Source organism: Martes martes (assembly GCF_963455335.1).
Source record: "Martes martes genome assembly, chromosome: X".
NCBI lineage: Eukaryota > Metazoa > Chordata > Mammalia > Carnivora > Mustelidae > Martes > Martes martes.
Genome location: NC_137897.1, coordinates 92570436 through 92591452, shown reverse-complemented (window position 1 = coordinate 92591452; position 21017 = coordinate 92570436). Strand labels below are relative to the sequence as shown.

At 51.2% G+C, this 21017-nt stretch overlaps 1 protein-coding gene across 7 annotated transcripts in view; it reads left to right on the top strand.

The window, feature by feature from the left end:
* The window catches only part of SEPTIN6 (septin 6), a 60901-nt gene extending 40821 nt beyond the window's left edge, over positions 1–20080 (top strand). For 3 of the 7 annotated variants that reach the window (XM_080795092.1, XM_080795090.1, XM_080795089.1), the window contains 6 exons: positions 4099–4195; positions 6916–7084; positions 10630–10762; positions 12244–12434; positions 14227–14270; positions 17291–17989. In XM_080795092.1, coding sequence (XP_080651218.1) covers positions 4099–4195; positions 6916–7084; positions 10630–10762; positions 12244–12434; positions 14227–14230 — 594 coding nt within the window. In that variant the 3' untranslated portion in view covers positions 14231–14270; positions 17291–17989. Of the gene's footprint in view, positions 1–4098; positions 4196–6915; positions 7085–10629; positions 10763–12243; positions 12435–14209; positions 14837–17290; positions 17990–18507 lie in introns of those variants that run through there. The other 4 variants (XM_080795091.1, XM_080795088.1, XM_080795087.1 and 1 more) reach the window with 3 other exon arrangements.
* The last annotated feature ends 937 nt before the right edge of the window (positions 20081–21017 follow it).

Sequence of the window (21017 nt, the reverse complement as noted above, 5' to 3'; positions counted from 1 at the left end):
TGAGTAATGAGCAAGGCGGGAGTCAAACATCTCTTCAAGCTTCTTTACAATGTGTTGATGCTGTTGCTGTGAACTCTTTAATGTTGTGATTTCAAGGAGACAGCTAATAGCTTTCAGAAAGCCTCTGCTTTGAGAACAGATTTTTTTTCTCTCTCTGTTGAGAGGCATCAGTTTTTCCTAATGACATAATGCCCGGGTATAGCCAGACTCAGGAAAGACTGGTAATAAAAGCCATTTTTAGAAAACTTTCCAGCTGCCACCGCCCCTGAGTTATCATTACGTTATCAGCTGCTACCTTCTAGAATTTGGCAAACAAATTAGCATAGCGGGGCGGCAAGTCATTGTGTCCGCCCGCCTTGCTGCCCGTCAGTGCCCCTGAGATGTGTTCCTTATTAGAAGGCCCTTTGAGGAGAAAGGTCATCCAACCTCCCAACTATAATGGATGTTCTGGAACTGGAATAGACTAATTCGTGCCAGCTGGGTCATCCAACCTTTATTTTTTTTTAATTTACTTTTAAAGATTTTATCATTTTTATTTGTTTGAGAAAGAGACAGAGAACACAAGCAGGGGGAGCAGCGGGCAGAAGGAGAGGGAAAAGCAGGCTCTCGGCTGAGCAGGGAGCCTGACGCGGGGCTCCATCCCAGGACCCTGGGATCATGACCCAAGCTGAAGGCAGACGCTTTACCGACTGACCCACCCAGGCATCCCCATCCAACCCTTCAGAATATACTGAGAGGAATGCAAGGTAGACACGAGACAGGAAAGGTAGTGAATCTGAGAACAGCCTCCCAAGAGGAGGCTTGAGAGCTTCTCAGAGTTTTTGGAGACTGGACATCTGACGTCGGGGGACACTTCCCCCCACGTTTCAGGGGCAGTGCTGTCCTGCCGCCGTCAGAGTCTCCTTCCTGGGCCCACAGCTGCAAAGTGCCACCCCCGGGAGGGTGTTTGCTTGGAGGGTGTACCCTGTCCCTGCTCTGCTTGACTCTCTCTGGGTCGTCTAAACCACCCAACACTCAAGAGCAGCAGAATGTGCTCCAAACCCCGGCCCCACACTTTTCTGCCCTTCGTGGATAGCTGGCTTCCAGCAGATGCCATTAAGCCAGGAGGCAGCATGTGGGTGGCAGCGGGGGGCCAGGAGGGCCCGGCAGCAAAAGCACGGTGGCCTTACTGTTCTCTGGCAAGATTTGGGCCCAGGAGTTAGGGACTTGGGCGAGTCATTTTCCCCAGATCACAAGTGGATGAGAGTATGAGAACTGCCCCATAGGGCTGTCGCGAGAAGCCAGTGAGAGCTGCCCAGCAGCACCCAGAAAATTCTGCTTGTGGATGCTTATCAGAACAGACTTTGTTGCCGGTTGCCAAATGTGTGCCGTGAGAGGTCTCGGGAGCCCTTGCGGGGGCTGGGCCTTCCTTACTGTGGGCAAGGGCTAGAATGACTGTGAGCAGGAGGGGAAGCTGGTGACCCTGTCCCCTAACTAACCAAGGCCTGTGGGGAGAAATCTAACAGGCCCAAGGGAAGACAAACTGATCTTTTTTTAATGCCTTTTTTCTCTTCTTGGGTTTTTTTTTCCCCTCCTTTCCTCCTGAGCCCAGAGAAATCCCTGCCTGTTTCACACAGCCTCCTCCATCAGGAATGTGCCAGAAGGTTCTCTTTCTCACCTCCTCCCCCGGTCTAGCCCTTTGCCATCGCTGCCCTCTGGCTCTTTTGTGTCTCCTGGCTGAAGCCCTGGGTCTTGGCAGGAGGGGTGGAATTTTCCCAGAAAGTGCTTGGGGGTGGATTTGAGGGTCCCCACCTGTCTAAGGTCCTGAGTGGGAATGCCCGGATGTCCCTCCAACTTCGGTGCCCCCATCGCACCCCGTGTGTTACACACCCAACGACCCTCACGTTCAGTCCTTTCCTAGGATCAACGCAACATTTCCCGTGGCCACCCCAGCCCGTGTTCCATGTACCCTTAACCTCCTTTTTCCTCTGTCCCCACTTCAGGCACAGCGAGCGGAGTGGGAAGGGGTAGAGGGGGTTGCTGAGGAGATGCTCTGAGAGCAGCTGACAGAAGGTGACGGGAGAGTCCCCTCAGGGGCATACCAAGCTCTTCGGGGGACTTGCAAGTGTCCTAGAGCTGAGCTCCTGATGAAGTCCTATGGTTTTCCATCCCGAAGAACATTCTTGGGGGGCAGGTGCTAAAGAGAAGGAAGAGGAAGGATTGGCTGTGACATCAGCGAGCAGATCAGGCAAACAAAAGACATTTGCTGTAGGTTTGCCAGAACCGAGCTGCTTCTTATCCTCTGACGTTGTACAACTGGATCACCCCAGGGTTTGGAGCGCTCACCCCATCTGCTGCTCGGACTCCCTCCGTGGGTGTGACAGACCAGTGGTGGGCTCTGAAGCAAGAGAGACCTGGGTTCCATTCCTAGCTCTGGCCCTCACTGCTGTGTGCCTGCTGGCACCTGGGCCTCAGTTTCCTTGTCTATAAAATGGGGATAAGAATGCCTAAGTCGCAGCGCGGTTGAAGAGAGTCAACAAGACGTGTGAGCAGCTGCTGCTGCTCCTGCCAGTTCTGTAGCTACCCCAGCTGTTGGTACAATTGCTGCTGCCTCCTCTGTGAAGCCTGCTTTGACTTCGTGAAGTGAGCCGCTCTCTCTTCCTCCAGCTCTTGAACCTGTGTTTCTTTCCTTTTTTTTTTTTTAAAGATTTTATTTATTTGACAGAGAGAGAGTAGACAGAGAGGCAGGCAGAGAGGGAGGAGGAAGCAGGCTCCCTGTTGAGCAGAGAGCCTGACACGGAGCTTGATCCCAGGACCCTGGGATCATGACCTGAGCTGAAGGCAGAGGCTCTAACCCACTGAGCCACCCAGGCACCCCTGAACCTATGTTTCTAATCGAGACTTTACCGCATTGTTATTATCGGCGTGTCTCTCTCCCCTACGAGACTATGCGCTCTCCAGGAGAGGGCTCTGAGCTTTTTCAATGTTGTCCTGGTCATGTCCAGCACATAGTAGGGGCTCAGTAAATATGCGTAGCACGGATCAGTCTGCAAATGAGTCCAAGTATCTGCCACGGAGGCCTGTTTCCCCAGGCGGGCTGAGAAAGCTTGCTCCAGTGACCTTGCCCTTGTCTGGGGCGAGCCCTTTTGGGTAAAGCCCCACCCAGGATCACCTGGTTTGGAAACAGTGTTTATTCAGCGGTCCCACTTGGCCAGGGCTCCCAGTGCTTATGACCTGCCTGCTCCCTGGGAGACAGGGACCTGGGAGTGTTTCCCAAGCTCCCCACTACCAGCCGCGGGCAGTTGTCTTTTCTTTGACCTCCAAAACCTTCATCAACCAGGCCTAGCTCCCCATTACCCTACAAGCACCATGTACTTCACCTTTCTTTCCTCTCTACTGTTTTCATGACCAGTCGAGGCCATTCAGGGACTATTTATCAAGCACTATGTGCGGGCCCCAGACCCTACATTTGAACCCTTGGTCAAGTTCTGTCTCATATGATTCCAAGTGTGTAATTCTGGCGCTCCCAACAAGACTGTAAGCTCCTAGAAGGTGAAGGAGTGAGTCTCTCCTACTTCCTTTGTCTCCCTTACGGCCCTTGAAATAACCCAGTAGGGTTATGAGCACGTGGGAAAATACCTGTGGACTTGACTTCTAGGTTCAAGAGTTCCGCATGAGCTCTTGCTTCAGGCAAGGATGAGAACGAGCATAGCTCGGTCAGCAATGTGGTTCTAGTATATACCGGCTGCCCGGGCTCTCCCACTCCAGGGAGGGGGCAGCGATCCTAGCCCCCTTGGCTCCCTTTAGCTTCTCTGTCCCCCCTGAGCACGTGTGCGCTGATCTGGGTATCCACTCAGTATTCAGCTTATTTTCCGTCTTCGTTCCTTGTGTGTTGGGCTACATCATTGAGAATTTCTGGATGGCAGAAGCTTGAACTAGGCCTCTTAGCCCCACGCAGCTCAGAGCTTAAGAAATGCCTCTTGGTGATGGCGATGGGGAGGGACACCACCACGGTGTGATGGGCCTAGGGCCCCAGAGCCAGGCAATGGTTGTATCAAGGGACACTCGGGCCTTTTTCCCGGAGCGCTGCTCTAAGCCTCAGTTTGCCTTCTGTTCCAGGCGCACCTGCCGTTCGCTGTCATTGGCAGCACAGAGGAGCTGAAGATAGGCAACAAGATGATGAAGGCGCGGCAGTATCCTTGGGGCACCGTGCAGGGTAAGTGAGTCTCCAGGAGACAGGGCCCCTTTCCCTGTGTCCAGCCGCTGTGTGACTAGTCCTTAACTCATCCCCGGTCTCTACTCAAATGGCTGTGGCTTCCAGCAGCTCTGGCCCTGCCCCTGAATTCTCTGCCATGAGCAGGTCTCTTGGTCTCTAATGGAGAAGTTCCTAAACAAAAACGTTCAAGAAAACATGGGTATTGGCCTCAGGTGCCCCTAGGGCACCAGGAGGTGTACAACAATATAGCAGATGAGTAGCAGACAACCCAGAAAGCCAACTGAAATAGATCGGATGAATTGCAAAATGTTCATCTAATGGGATATTAGTGGCGAAAATGAACGGATTATAGTTTCTCATACACGAATGAATCTCAGAAACATAAGACTGGGCTTAATAAATCAGAGAAGCATACATGCTCTACGGCTCCATTGATGTGAAGTCCCAAAGTAGACGACACCGTAGAAGATCGGTCTTCTTAAGAATTCATACGTAAGTGGCGAAACAGTAACGAGAAAAGAAGGATGGTAAAGCCCAAAGTCAGGATAGTGGTTCAGCCTCGTTTCAAGTCCAGGCAGAGACACAAAGGTGCTGGTACTGTTTCATCGGAATTGTAGTTACATTGATATTCATTTTTTTCTTCTTTATTTCTCTGTGTGTGTGTATATATATATAAATTTTATACAATTATTATACAACTTCAAAACAGACGTATGTACACTCAGGACACTTCCTTTTGTGGTCTGCCTGACCCGTGGTAAGTTACCCATGGAACTAGTCAGTTCTGTGGATACAGCAAGGCCTGGGACGCTGGCCGTGGGTGGAAGAAGCTTCTGGTCCTCCAAATCTTCAGCTCTAAGCTGGGTCTTAGAGGGGTACCGTGTGCAAGAGGGTGACTGATGGACTATATGCTCATCCCTGCCACTGAGCAAACAACCGGAAGTGGGTGGGAAGTTATCCACTTTGCATACAAGGCTGGCATGCTTCTGGGCACACTGGAGCCTCTCCAGTGGTCGCTGGATTTTTCCATAGGTAGGACAGGACTGGTTATTGGAGCCGTGCTAGGTTTTGGTCTTCTCTGCCATCTGGGGCCGAGATGCTCTGCTAGGAACATTTGTGAATGGTTCCTGGACCCATAGTCCTAGCTGGGAATGAGTCTGTGGTCTGAGAAACAATCATGTGGAGTAAAATGAGGAGAAACCAGCCAACTGGTTCCAGTGACTTCCTGCAATTTAGATCATGCACACCTAACCAGCAGAGGGATTTTTGAAGGTTTTTCGTGTAAGTTGGAGTTCACTGTTCTGTTCAAGCGACCTTGGAGTCAATCCTTCTGACCGGCCACCAGGCATCGCTGTGCGGAGATGGAGGAAGAGCTGGTCCGGAGAATTGCCTGACTGATGTGATTTTTAACATTAGCTTGTGTTCTATGGCAGCAGGGGGCTTTATCCCCAAGGCAATGTTTTTTTTTAATTTTTTAAAAAGTTTCACTTATTTAAGTAATCTCTATACCCAGTGTGGGGCTCAAACTCACGACCCCAAGATCTAGGGTTGCATGCTCTTCCAATGAGCCCGCTTGGTGCCCCAGGGCCATGGGTCTCAAGCAGAGGGGTTATGTGAGCTGATGTGAGCGTTGAAAAGGTCACTCTGTCATTCCAGACACCCTCCCTGCCCCCAATCCTCTCTCCCAGGCCCTGGAAGACAGAACCTAGGGTGACTAGGCCAGTTCGTCGTCTCAGACACCACTGTCCCCTCATGGTCAGGCCAGACACCCGCACCGTAACCCAGGGGAGCCATGCCTGGAGGCACACAGCCCTGTGTTCCAACCACAAGTCCACTTGGCTATGATTTGGTCTCTGTTTCTGTCCTTCACTGCTGCTGTCAGTCCACCATCCGCCCTCTAAAAAACACCTCCTTTGAATCTCCGACCTACCATTCAGGCAAGCCACACCTTGGTCCACACCTTTCCTGGCCCCTGCAGTCTACAGAGGTCCTAGTTGTTCCCCTTTATTCTTTGGAGACTTGGCGCCTGCTTGGAGCCTTTGCCCCCTCTTTAGCTCACCTGCATTTCACCCCCAACCGCCGCTTGCTAGCCATGTAACCTTGCCTAACGTTATTGAGACCTTGTGTGGACACTTTCCCAATCTTCCTGATACATTCTGATTTTTCCCTCAAGAGCCTCTCTGGTGAAGCCTTCACCCTGCTGGGGCACCTTCAGCCCCCGCCCATCCTCTGGGCTTGTACCGCACAGGCCTCCGCTTTGGTAATTTTCGCATTGTATTTGCCTGTTTGCCTCCGATCTTCCACTCCACTGTAAGCTCCTTAAGGCAAGGCTCCGTGACTTCGTTTCTCAATTCCCAGTGCCTCACACAATACTGGGAGCAGAGATGCTGGAACTCTTCATTGGACGGACGGCACATTCCGGTGTGCATTTGCCGTGAATGCAAACGCGGCACAGAGCAAAGAGACATTCTCGTGAGGTGCCACGGAAGGCCTTCTTAGATAGTTTTTTATGGTTTTGCAGTTTTCCATTATTGTCAGCCTTGTAACTGTCCGTGTGCGTTTTCCGTGGAAAAGGGGATCAGGTGGCCAATTCGCAGGCTGTGTACACCCAGACGGAGGGGCCACGTGGCCGGGAGGCCTCTGGCCTCTCGATCGGTCCGTTTCTGCTGCTTCTGGCCTTCCTCTCAGTGCGCTTTCAACCCCCCTCCCCTGCTGTGCAGTGGAGAACGAGGCCCACTGTGACTTCGTGAAGCTGCGGGAGATGCTGATCCGGGTGAACATGGAGGACCTCCGGGAGCAGACCCACAGTCGGCACTACGAGCTTTACCGGCGCTGCAAGCTGGAGGAGATGGGCTTCAAGGACACGGACCCCGACAGCAAACCCTTCAGGTACCCCTCTAGCCATCCCGGCCCACCCTGTGACTGTGGAAGGCTTGCCTCGGACCCTGCCCACGGGCCCGCTTGCTTCTTTGGACTCGGGTAGCAGTCATTACGCACTTGTCGGTGACCTTCATGCTCTTCAGGCACTGTCCTTAGTGTCTGCGTTCAAGGGCAAGTTTTTTTTCGACCGTGGCATGTAGATAATCTCTGACATACTTCTCAAATCAGAACCTGAGATGCTTTCAGGCAAGAGAAGTGTTTCTTTTTTTTTTTTTTTTTTTCTTTAAGAGGCATGTTTCTGAAAGTGGTTTCCTATGCCGACAGGAGCCGTCTGATCTGTCTGCATGATGTGTAACTTAAGTCCCACGCTTGAAATCACCATGGGATGTCCTTTATTACAGCTCAGTCGCCTCTCAGGAAGTGTCGGGCCTCAATTAGGAAGTGAGGGGATGCTTGTGGGCCCAGGTTTTCAGATGGTCCCTGAGATCCCACAGTACCTGTTCCCAGCATGAAGTCGGCCTAGGGGCAGAGCGTGGCCAGTCCTGCAGGGAGTCCTGGTTCCGAAGGAGCAGACTCGCTTCCCTTCGGGGACAGGGGTGGCTGGAGCTCCTGGGGATGGGGGAAGGTGTGCTCACCTCTCTGGTGGGCACTCCCTCAGTTTTCCCTCTCCTTCCCCTCCCACAGCTTTATCTTTTTTTAAGAATTATTTCTTTATTTATCAGAGAGAGAGGGAGCACAAGCGGGGTGGAGGGAAGGGGCAGAGGGAGAAGCAGGCTCTGCATTGAGCAAGGAGGGCGACACGGGACTCGATCCCAGGACCCCGGGATCATGACCTGAACTGAAGGCAGACGTTTCACTGACTGAGCCACCCAGGTGCCCCTCTCCCACAGCTTTAATCTGCTTCTGTGGAGGAGGGCGTGTGCCCCTGCCTGCTCATCTCTAGTCCCCGCCCCTCCTCCCGCTCCATCCTGGACACCTGTTACCCAAATCTTTGCCCTCCGCCCTGGCTGCTTTCCACATTGCAAGCCAACATGCTCATCCTGAAGAAATGCTCCCTTAACTCTTCCTCCCCTGCCCTTTCAAGAAGTGTGGCTCTGGTGGGAAAGAGAAAGAATGGTTTGTAATTACTGCCTTCTGCCCCCACCACGCCTCTCCGAGGTCGACAATCACATACTCGTGGCTAGTTATGATGGGGCCTCCGAGTCCCATTGTTTTCTATTTCACCACGTCGTTCAGTATCCTTCCCCACCGCCTCTTTCCTGAAATTCTCTCTGCCTTTGGCTTCCCTCACACTGGCCGGGCTGGGTCGGGTCCTTCTGTCTCGTTCCTCCTCCGGGCCACACTGGCATGCTCCTTTTCTGCAGCTCACTTTAAATGTTGGGGTACCCCAGGGTTCCTTCCCAGGGCCTCTGCTCCTGTCCTTCTGTGTTCTCTTGGCAGCAAGTTCGGTCTACAATCAGCCCTTCTTACCACCTAGAAAGAGATGACTCCCACACCGTAATCGTACTTTTGAGCCCCAAACCCATTGTTCCAATTGCCAACCAGATATTCTGACTCGGACGCCCCATGGAGGACATACCCCCAAGTGCAGCGGTCTAAGCTTCACTCCGTCTTGTCCCCTTGTAAACACACCCGTTTCCCAGGGTTCCCTGCTGCACTTCCTGGGTCCACTGTCCACCTGGTTGCCTGAGCCAAAAAACCCAAATTATTCTAACGTCCTTCTGCTTCCTTCACTGTCCCGTAGGTTCCCCCAAATCTGCCATCCCCACTGACCCTTAACATGCAGATCCTATCGTTCCTTCTTTTTTTAAAGATTTTATTTATTTATTTGACAGCCGGAGATCACAAGTAGGCAGAGAGGCAGGCAGAGAGAGAAGGGGAAGCAGGCTCCCTGCCGAGCACAGAGTCCAATGTGGGGCTCAATCCCAGGACCCTGGGATCATGACCTGAGCCAAAGGCAGAGGCTTACCCCGCTGAGCCACCCAGGCGCCCCCCCCCAACATCGTTCCTTCTTTATCCCATTTCCTCCATTCCCACCTATCTCCTCCCAACACCCCCTGCCCAACCCACGCCTGGCAACCTTATTCTCTGTATTTTTTAAATTATGTTATGTTAGTCACCATATAGTACACCATTAGTCTTTGATGCAGTGTTCCATGATTCATTGTATTTAAGAGTCTGTTTTTTTTTTAATTTTTTTTTAAAGATTTTATTTATTTATTTAACAGACAGAGATCACAAGCAGGCAGAAAGGCAGGCAGAGAGAGGAAGGAAGCAGGCTCCCTGCAGAGCAGAGAGCCCAATGCAGGGCTCGATCCCAGGACCCCAGGATCATGACCCGAGCCGAAGGCAGAGGCTTTAACCCACTGAGCCACCCAGGTGCCCCAAGAGTCTGTTTTTTTTGTTTGTCTGTCTCTCCTCTCTCCTTGTTCATTTGTTTTGTTTCTTAAGTCGCACCTACAGGTGAAATCACCTGGCATTTGTCTTTCTCTGACCGACTCCTTTCACTTACTCTTACGCCCCCACCCCCGCCCGCCCCGGGCTCCATCCGTCTTGTGACAAATGGCAAGATCTCATTGTTTTTTTCCGGCTTTCTTGTGGGAGTGAGCGATCCCGTCATTTCTTCTTGGGACTGTGGGGAAGTCTGTCCTTCACGCAACAGCCGGAGGGGTCTTTCTCATTTTCAAATGGCGTGAAGTCAGTCCTCCTGCTTGAAACCCTGCAGTGGCTAAAAGGCCAAGTGTGTAAGGTGACCTCCAACACCTGCTGTCTTCCGCTGGACTTGGGAACCTCCCCCTCCTCTGCTCCAAAGCTTCTGCGATCCTCTCCGGCCATCTTGGACCCACCCGGCTCCCCAAGTGCATCATCGTCTCTCCACACCTGCTGCCCTCTTCAGAGCATGAGCCCTCCTCTTCTTCACTAGGCTGACTCCTGTGGTTTTAAAACTGAGGCTGGGGGCAGGGAGACTTGGCCTGGGCACCTCCCAGTAGACCGACCTTGAGTTCCTTGGTGGTGGGCCCAGTGGCTGTTGGCTCTAGATGCTGAATGACTAGCATAGTGTCGCTTGGGCCTGTGTCTACACACGATGGCGTCTCACCACGTGTTTTTTTGGAATAGTCTACTAATGTGGTCCATTTCGGAGCCAGGACGTCGGAGTCAGGTGCAGAGGAAGGACCCAGATTAAGAGACCAGAGACCCAGCTTCTGGTTCCTGCCTTGCCTCTATCTAGCCATGTGGCCTTGAGCAAATCGCCTCACCTCTCTGGTCCTCTTTCCTCACCTGTGTAACCGGGTTAGAGAAACAGATGCTCGGAGTCACTTTCAGTTCCAAGTGTCTTATCAGTTCCCCAGGGCTACCTCAGCCCCCGCGAGCAGCCCGTGACCCTACGGCCACACGCCGAGCCAGCTGCCTGCAGCTTTATGGTTCTGTCTTTGCACCTCTCCCAGAATGGGGGAGAGAGGGGATGGGAGGACCCAAGGAGGATCACTGGGGCCAGTTTTCATTGACGAAGAGCCATTCCAAAGGCAGGGGAATTAACCTGACCGTATTTGCAGCTTACAGGAGACATATGAGGCCAAAAGGAATGAGTTCCTGGGGGAGCTCCAGAAGAAAGAAGAGGAGATGAGACAGATGTTCGTCCAGAGAGTCAAAGAGAAAGAAGCTGAACTTAAAGAGGCAGAGAAAGAGGTAAATGTGACCCTGACTGCCCAACAGACAGGAAGAGGGGGCTCAGCTTGGACTCAGCAGAGGCTTCTGCCCCAAGGACACAGCCGGCAGGAGCCTCGAAGCTTCCAGGCAGGAATGGGGCCCAGCATCAGCAACCCTGCCTTGACTGGCACCGAGGATGCTGTGAGATCTGTGTCTTCTTGATCCCTCATTCCCCAAGGCCGGAATGTGTTCTCATTCCGTGTTCCTTAATTCTCTAGAGCCTCGCACTCCCATAGCCACTAGCCACTTGTGGCTATTTACACTTAAATGGACTAAAATGAAATAAAATGTAAAACTCAGTTTCTCAGTCGCATTAGCCCCGTTTCAAATGCTCAGTCCTCCTGCAGCTGGTGGCTACCATATTGGAGAGTAAAATGAACTATGAACATGTCCATCACTGCAGAAAGTTCTATGGGGCAGTGCTGCTCAAGAGTCAAAGGAAAAGTCCATGACATGGATATTGATTTTTTTTTTCAGTTTCACTTTTTCAAAAGCAAAATGCCACCTCGTACCTTGGAGGAGACGCAAGGGGTTCTCAAAGATAAATGAGTGAAAGGCCAGTGAACGAAAGCCAGGTTAGAGCAAATGGATGGCCACAGCCTCCACCACCGTACCCCAGGGGACGAGTAAAAGTCGGTCTGCTCGGGCAGCCTGTCATCCATCTCCCCTTACTAAGTGGCGGTCCCAAACACCTGTAGGACCCGGAGACCTGTCCTCCTCCGTGGTATTGATTGCTATGGAATCCTAAATTCTCTCCAGAATCCTCAAAAGAAAGTGAGGTTATATTGGTATTCAGGGGACTTGATCACATTCTGGTTTGTTAGCACAGTGGCGTGCCAGAATGTTCTTACCGTTCTCCTTCGGGTGTCTGGGTTCTATCCAGGGCTAGCTGAGTCTCCCCTTGGTCAAAGCTGAGGTCTCTGCACTCATTCCATTTTATAAAATCCTTTCATCTCCTTCCACGTCTGAGGACAAGTATTTTCTATGACCAGCTTCGGCACTGCTGAAGTTTTCCCTGTAACCCGTGGTGATCCTCCTTGACCAGAGGGAGTAAGGAAAGGCAGAGGCCCCCTCTCATATTGGGCCATCTTGCCATATAATCCTCCGAAGTATGGATTAACCTTGGGCAAATTCCTTCACTTCTCTGCCCTGTTTCCTCATAAAATACAAACACCACCAGAATGGTTCTTGATGATAATAATTAATTATTAATTAATAGACATTAATAACAGTCCCCTGACCACATTCAAGAGCAGAGACGTGGAGGTGAGGTGGCAGGGGAGGGCCCTACCCCAGACACCATGCCCTCTGGTGCTATCACAGCAATCCCTGGCAGAAATGTCTCCTCAGGTCCCCACTGGTCCCGCCGGTCCCGCCGGCCCCCACCTGCCCTGGACTTGGCTCCATGAGGAGCTGCTCCCAGGGGACCTCTCCTCAGACCCCCTGTGCTTCCCTGCCAGCTGCACGAGAAGTTTGACCGTCTAAAGAAGCTACACCAGGATGAGAAGAAGAAGCTAGAGGACAAGAAGAAGTCCCTGGATGATGAAGTGAACGCCTTCAAACAGAGAAAGACGGCGGCCGAGCTGCTTCAGTCCCAGGGCTCCCAGGCTGGAGGCTCACAGACTCTGAAAAGGGACAAAGAGAAGAAAAAGTAAGTGGCAGGCTGCTCCGGGGCTGTGGCTTCTCTCTCCTCCTGCTCGTCCCCTCAGCACAGGGCCTGGAGAGCGGGCAGGGGGCAAGGGTTAGTGACCAGAGGTGGGCTGTGGGCTGACAGGTGCGTTTTGCATTTGGGTCCCTTATCACTGGTCTCCGTGTTCCCTGAGTTGGGGGAACTGAGTGTAGGGGCGGGCTGTGGTCCCGGGGGCCCGGCCCCCCTGCTCGGCTGGGTGGGAAAGCCCGGCAAGGTCCAGGTAGCAGGGGAGGGAGGGACAGAAGGGGGGGCAAACGGAGCATGGGAGGGGAGAAAGAAAGGAGGAAACCATGAGATCTGCAGAATTGCAAGGAACAGGTGAAGGAGGAGGAGAGCTTAGAGGGTAGAGGAGAGAGCCCGCCTTAGCAGAAGCCCCCAGGCACCCTCTTTCTCCCCGAGAGGTTGGTGCCGATGTGGCTTACGGGCCTGCTTGTTCATTCTGTCTGAGGTATTCACCTCCCCATGCCTGTAGCCCCCCCAACCCCCTTCTCACTTAGCTGCAGCCAGCAGTTTAACTGCTTTTACTGAAGGCTGCAGCCCAGTCCGGGTCTCCCAGTTTGTGCCATCCCTCCCTCTTGGCCGCATCATTGTCAGGTGGTGAGTACTTGGTGGGGAGCCCCCAGGTGCTAGTAGACTCCATGTGCCCCAACCTCAAGCAGGGCAGTGACTGTAGAGTCTGTCCGTCCCCCCGGTACTTGGTAAGGCAGGACAGCACAGGCTCCTGCTCCCGTGCGGGCGCATAACCCTGAGCTGACTCAAGGCTTTGCTGGCCCGAGCTCCCCGTTCGGCATCCCGGAGCCAGAGGAGAGGAAAGGATTCCCAGTGGGACTTATCCAGGGGTCCCCCTGTGCTCTAGTTGCTTGCACAGTGTGACACGGGAAGCCCTCAAGGGGAATCCCGGGCCACATCCTTACCAAAGGGACTCCAGGATCTAAAAGGTGTCCACGATCTTTACCTTCTGTTCTTAGCGACTTGTTCCTGCCTCAACTGATCACTTAGGAATAAAACAGGGGCTTCGGCACAACAGTAAAGGAGTTACTCTCTGAAGGAACTCAGTGCCCCAATCCGATTATTCAAAAGTGTAATTTGAACATTGTCACCCATGAGCCCAGAAATTTGTGTTACTGAGTCCCCAGACTCTGTGTCAGGTTCACGGACTAATGAACTTGTTTTGGTGTTACCTGATGGACAAAGTTCAACTAGCCAGAAAAAAGCCTCTTTGGACACGCCGGATATTAACTGATCTGGGCTTGTGTGTGAGTGACACCAGCAAGAATGGGTTCTTATTTTTAAGATTGGAAAAAACTAAATCTGTCCTCCAGCTCTAACCGGCTGCCTTCTTGGCCTGGTATATTTGTGAGCTCAGTCCCCAGGCCAGCCTCACAGCCTGCTCGCAGGAATGAGGAGACTCCTTTGTTTGGACCGCACTGACACTAAACTGTAAATATTCCCTATTCAGATGCTCACTTGAAGTTCCTCCCAGACCAGGCGCTCCCTCCTAGTGGTCTCACGTGGACAGATCCCCCCTCTCCCACTCCAGGCAGAAGACCCTCCATAGCAAGACATGTCTTCTCCAGAGGTTAAGAAAGAGTACCCGTGGTTCAGGGGTCCCTACCAGCCCACCCTCCCTCTCCCCCACCCCCACTCTTCCTCATTTCCTTTGATCGCTAACCCTTCATTGTTTGCGTCAACTCATAAAATTGGATTTGTCCTCAAGCTCACTCTTTCTTCATCAGCTCTTACTGTTTTACAGTTAACTCTGCTGTTTGCTGCATGCTGCATGAGACCCAGGTCCTGGTAAGCTTTATTAACTCTCAGTCGAACTGGCCGTGGCTTCTAGAACACATCTCCCCAAATCCCGCTCTCCACTCAACACACATACTCAGTCACCAAAAAGCTGCTTCACCGTCCTAGCTCTTGTGACTGACAGCATTAAGCAGCAGTTCGCTGTAGTCTCCGGGGTACGTGTGGAATGTTGGCCTGCGTGGGGACAAGCGGAGTGGTTTCAGACTTGCCCCTGCGACGGCTGGGTAGCCTAGGTGGATTCTGTGATGGGTAGCTGAGGTGTCACTCGTGGCTGTTTCTTTCTCTTAAAAGTGCCCTAATCATCGCTTTCAAAATTAACTAATGGGTAGTGACGAGGGAGATCAATGGGCTCGCTGGTCTGTCCTGTAATGTCAGGGTTGACATTGAACCCCAGGTTTGGGAATGTTCCAAGTCAGCGGAAACTTGCTTCTCTGTTTCCCTCTGGTGGCCGTTTCTTATTCAAGGGGTTCAGGTTCTCAAATTTGCCTTTGGCTCTGTGCCCACCCCTCTCCCCCAAAAAACATAATAAAAATGGAAGAAAATGAGATTTAAAATATTATAGAGATTTCCTTACATCTCATTCTGTAAAGACCAGCTGCCTGAACTCCTTCGATAAGAAGGCAAGTAGGCAACCTTTGGCAGCATGGATTCCTGAGGGCTGGTATGTCTGTGGAGTGAATACAGTCCTTGGCATCATGTAGTTTATAAGTTAATTATAGCAATGATTAAGCACCTTTTATCTATTCTTCTAGACTCAGTGAGTAGCAAGGGAACATAAGTATATGTTTCACAGAATTAGGCTTACTGCTATTTTTTAAACTTGGCCATAGAAGCTTCCAGACAGAAACAAGAGAGAAGAGAGTATAATGTAACCCCATGTGTCCACAGCCCAGTGCCCAAAAAACTCTCAAGATATGGCCAATGCCATCTCACCTGTTAATCCCAAACCTGCTGGATTCCGTAAAGCAAAAGCCATATCATTTCATCTGTCAGTACTTACACAGGGGTCTCTAAGAGATGATGACTCTTAAAAAAAAACAAACCCATAACCACAACGCCACCATCACCACACCTACAAAATGCACAATTTGTTACCATCACATTCTAGCCAGTGTTCCAAATACCCCGGCTGTCCCATAAACGCCTTCCGCATTTGGCTTGTCTGGATCACGGAATGTAAACTATCAAGAAGGCTTCTCCTCACAATGTAGTTTATGATTTAAATGGACAGCCTGCTGTTATTCGCCAAAACTGTGGCTGACAGTATCGGTTTGGGGACTTCGGGCAGCTGGCAAAACAGCCTAATTTCAAGCAAATCTCCAGGAGGAAGTCCCCAGAGGCTTCTGAAACACAAGGCCCCTGAAATTGGGCCAAAGGAAACAACCCTAAAAGAATAATGCAATGATTTATTGTCTGGCTTAAAGGCAAGTCTTGGAGCCCCTATTAGTTGATGGGAATGAAGCTGCAGATCTCCATTTGGGAAAACTTGGAATTCCTAGAGCGTCTGTCCACTGCCGTGGCTCTCATGCCTCCAGCAAAGTGTCCGGCGCCTCTAGGGGCTCCGCGTATTTGCCCCCCTGTTTTCAGGGAGGACCACAGCAAAGACGAATCCTGGTGGGTTAGACTTTGGTTGACTTTGGTTGCAGTGCCCAGGGCCTGACACAGTTTGGTTCATGTTTTCCTGAGTAAATCGTTGTTAGTAGCCATTACGAAAATGAATTCTGGCAAAACTATAATTAAAGCCATGCTGTACAAGTGAGAGACAGTTGGCAACCAGTGGGAACAGCCCACCCCAACCCCAAGTAGATCGGCTTTTCCTGGCAGGCTTCTCCCCAGCAGACTGCGAGGATGGTCCCAAACCAAGTAAGGGAGGGGGGCCTGGGCTCCAGGGCATCTGAAAGCCACAAGGGCAGCCTGTCCCCTCCTCCAAAGCCCTCATTCCAGGGGCAGATCACAAAGGCCACCCCTCATTAACTGCAGCACGGGCAGGGGAAGGCTCGCTGTTCCTCCCTGGTTTTGAAATGTCTGGAGGATCTAGGGGCCCGCAGTCTGCACTTGCAAGAGATATTCCTCTGGGACCCCTACACAGTTGCCCATACTGTTATCTCAATGGTTTCTGGCCCCTTGGCCCGTGGGGTGTGTGTGTGTGTGTGTGTGTGTGTGTGTGCGCACGCACACAGGTTGTGGACAGGATACACGTACCAAAATATGTCCGCCCGCCCACGCTGCCCAGAGCATAGGCCGTCACCATGTTGTTTAGGTCTCTCCTCCCCCGGGAAGTAGACAAAGACTAGAATAAGGGGTGAGCATTTGTGTGGCATTTTAATACTTTCCAAAGCGTTTCTCCAGACGACATATTATTTTCCCCTTGCAACAATCCTGTGAGGCAGAGAAGAAAGGAATAGCCTTCAGTTTGCAAGACAAATGGATGGTGGAGTGGGGAATTTCAGAAGCTTACCAAGGCTCCCAAAATGAGTTAGTGGCAGGTAACTGTGGTCTGGACCCTACTGCACACCCCTCAACCATCTCCAGATACTTCCCAGTCCTGCCTCAGCGTACCAGTTAGTTAAGAGGGGCTGCTCCAGAGTCTACCTGAGGAGAAACCTCCACCCCCTCTGCTTTCCCTGTGGGACAAGGCAAGCTGTGGCCAAGAGCCTGGTGCTCTGCCCAGCGGCCTGAGGCCCCCTGGTTGGAGATTTGCTGACTGGACTCCTGTACAGTGTCTTGGGGCGGGGCATCAGGACCTAGTAATTAAGAAGAGAGAAAGTATTCTTTGGCTGTTGATAATTATTTTGCTTAGCTAATGCCACTCTCCTGTCACTCTGAGGGGTATGGGGGTACGTGAGAGAGAAAGCATGTTTCCAGGAGCCAATGCAATAAGACCTTATTCTAACATAGCTATATCCTAATTTATCCATTAGCCATCACGACAATTTCCTTCTAACCTTTTGTTGTTGTTGTTGTACATTAATCCATCCATTCATTAACCCAACTTCTCTTTTCATTTTCAGTTTGGGCTTCCTGTAGACGCCCTTTTCCTGCGCAACAGAGCTGAGCCTCCCTTTCTCTAATCCCCCCTTAACACGCCTGAGGGGGCACACAACCCATGCCCTCCCCTCTTTTCCTGCTAAAGTTTATAGAAGCCTGGGAGTCTGAGGATGGTGTCTGGCCTCTGGTCAAGAAGCCAGCAGTCATGTGGCTTGGAAGTGGAGATGCCTCCTGCATCCCAGTCCCTCCCCCCGCCCACCACCGCCAGCCACTCACCCGCCATCTTTGCCAGACTATAACATGTTCAAGGGTCCCATCTCCTACTCTCCACCACCAGCTTCCCTGTTCGAATTCTGATTGCTGCTTGTTTCCCTGAAGTATTTGCCTCCACCGTGGCTGCATAAGCGCCAGTGAGTCCCAGTTAGTCCCCATGCACTGGGCTTCCCTGACCCCCTCCTAACCCCCAACAGGAGCCATGGCCCCTTCTGAGAGAGCTCCAAAAGGAGATCCTCTGGTGCCTTTTTCTTCAGGCCTCTCAGCCCCGCCTTTTCCAGTTTTGAATTGCTCCAAGTAAGTTGCACCCAAGTTGTGTTAAAAATCCAGAACCAAGTCCTTTCCAGAAAACATGACTGCTGAAGACAAGACCATAGACCTCTGCTCGCTCTAATTCCAGATACCCCACAAATGCAGAAGGGAGAATAAACCTGAATGTTATTATCAGCCTAGTGTCTTCAATGATAGACTTCTGGAATTCTGAGGTGTCTCAGTATCTCTGCTCCACTCAGGCAGGCCTAGTTGCAGGTTCATGCTGGAAACTGCCAGACTGCAAGGTCAAAGAAGCAATGTTTTCAGCTTTGCTCTGATGGGTCTTCCAGTCTTTAGTTGGTGCATGGGATGAATTTTAACCTGTGTTTTGCATGTGTCCCCCCACCCACCCACCCATAAGAAGAGGCAGGACTGTCAGCTGGGGAGGAGAGAAGAGGGGTTCTGTCTCGGAAGGTCCCTAACTTTACCTGGATGTGATATTTAAAACATAGTTCAGCCCCAATTTTTATAACGGGCCCATCGGATAGTGGCTTTGGGAACCCCTTTGAAGTAGAGAGCCCTCCACTGTCAGGGCCACAAGGTACAGCGTCCTTTGGTGTTTAGCCGGCAAGAGAGAGAGAGCAAGAGAGCGAGCTGAAGGTCACGTGGCAATAATGTGTGGCTAATGCGCCGTTTCTCTGCCCTTCCTTTGCAGTAATCCATGGCTGTGTACTGAATAGTATTCCCCGCTACAGCTGGACTGGACTCCATTTAGCCTTTTAAGCCAAGGTTCCTATTTTAACTGACAGCTTTCCTTTGGGGGGAGGGGGCAGACAGCACCCCCCACCCCCCACCCCCACCCCCGCCCCAGCCACGGACTTCCACTCTGAGTCCCACCTCTCCTTCTGAGTTCTGCCTCCGAGTCCGCTGGCAATGATCACGACCTTCTTCTTCTTTACTTTTTTTTTTTTAGGGTTTTTTTGGGGGAGGGGATCACTTCCCCCCCCCCACAAAACACATAGTAAAACCAGGCTATGCCAAATTTTCAGGGCTTTCTGAAGTGCTGAGGATGGGGAGGGGCTTTCCTCTCTTCCCTAAGAGATTGTAAATAATACAGGAAGCGAAAAGTAGAAGCAACAAGAAACGAATGTACGCACATGTTCTCTGTTCTTGTTGGCAGAGCAAGAGTGCAGTTTTTATGTGTAGTGTTGGGTGAGTCACTCATTGGTTAGTGGCCAGAGGCAAATTTGGAGTTTCTTGAGAAAAATCCAAGTCTCCTAGGGGAGGATTTTAGGAGATCCCATGCTTGGAGGTTCAAAACAAAACAAAACAAAACAAACAAAAAACGATATTCCACCAGTAGCTCGGAGAGATCCGACATTAGGGCTGGCAGGTGTCCTTGGGAAAGGCATCGCATTTGCCGCTTTGCTGTCTTGGTGTCCAGTCTTAACAGCTCTTTCCCAAGAATCTCAAACTCAAACAACCAGCCGATCACCATTTCCCTGGGTTATCATTTGCATCACAAATGGGGGGGCTTCTCATTTGCATTTGTTTACATATTAACTACTTGAGGCCTGAGGAGCTCTGAAAACGTCAAAAGTAGTAGACCCGCCAGCCAGCTTTGGGAGAACTTCAGGGACTAGGCGGGAAGGTCGGGACCAGGGAGAAATTTTGGTTCATCAAACAGATACGACCCAAAGGAAATGGAGAGTCGGAGAAGTCGAGGGACTGGCCCAATGTCCCAGTGCTGTTCTGTGGCCGAAACCAGGCGAAATTCAGTGTCTCCTGACCCCAGCTCCGTGTCACAAATGGATTCAGCCTGTTCCTCTCTGTTGCTGGAGACCAAGGTCTTTTGATGTTTGGAGAAAACGGATAGTTGACATCACAGGGCCTTTGAGGGTTCCCCCTACCCCCATAGGAAACTATCTCAGGAGGGAGTGGGTGGGGGCGGGCAAAGCAGAGGACTCCAGGCCAGCTTCTGAGCTGAGTGTTTCTGCTGACGGTGCCTGTTGACCAGCCAACAGGTCCACTTTCCTGGAACTCTGGACGGGGGCCCAGGCACGCGAGTATGGAACAGGTGCCTTACAGGACCCTTGTAATGAAGGATGTTTGGTAAAGGAAAAAATCTAACCTGCAAGGGAACAGAAGGCCTTTCTGAAGTCAACTAAAAGGATTAAAATAGTTCTTTTTGTAGTTCATAAGCATGATGATTGGGTGTTCATGCTCCTGTGTGACATGTGCCACCCTCAAACCTTGTTACGACCTCGGCACATTACCCATCTGACGTGAAAAAAAAAAAAAAGAAAAAAAATTGTTCTTTTCCTGGGTAGTTTTCTCACTGTAGACAGAAACGTTTTTTTTTCTTTGTAATTTGTACAATTGTTGTTGTTGTTGTTTTAAATACCCTTAAGTACTCTGTTAACCTCTGGTGAGACAAATCCAATCAGTATTTTCCCAGACTGGAACAGAATGGCTTTCCTGAAAAACTCCCACATGTGATCACACACACACACACACACACACACACCATTCCTCTTAAGCCAAGAAGTTTCCTTTTCCTCGCTGCGGTGCAAATCACTTTTGGTTTTGGTTTTAATCATTTGGCATTCACACGTGGCTGGTTTTTTTTTTTTTTTTTTTTTATTAAAACAAGAAGCTTCAAACCGGTGTGTGGTGTTCTTAAAAATCTTCTCAGCAGACTTCCGGTGGTTCCGGTCTGTCGGTGACCCCCTTCCTAACCTGTCTTCTCCTAGTATCATCCGTGCTGCCTCACGAGACCCACGCCCCTTGCCTGGTCTTACTCTGAATGTCCTTTCTCTTTGGCTAATTTCATGTTCTCTTTCTCTTTCTCTCTCCCTCTCCAGCTTTTTTTAATCTTGTCTTCAGCAGCTGCACTAAGTCTCAAGGAGAAGACTGCCATTATCTTGTCTCAAACCAGAAACCAACCAATCCCCTTCTCCCCTCAAACTGGGCCCGTAACACACACCACACTCCACAAGGGTTCTCCTGGCTTACATGGTATTTTAAATGGAAATGTCTTGTCCTAACCTAAGCAAGGCAGGAAAAGAACCTTCCGAGCTGGAGAACGGACCAAATGTAACCTGAGAGAGACAGCCGCAGGACGACTCACCCAAGTGTCAGTGACTGGGACGGGAGACAGCTGTGGGTGTGGAAGCGCTGTTCCCAAGTGTCCTGGTTTTCCTTTTTAAACACCAGTTCTCCGGT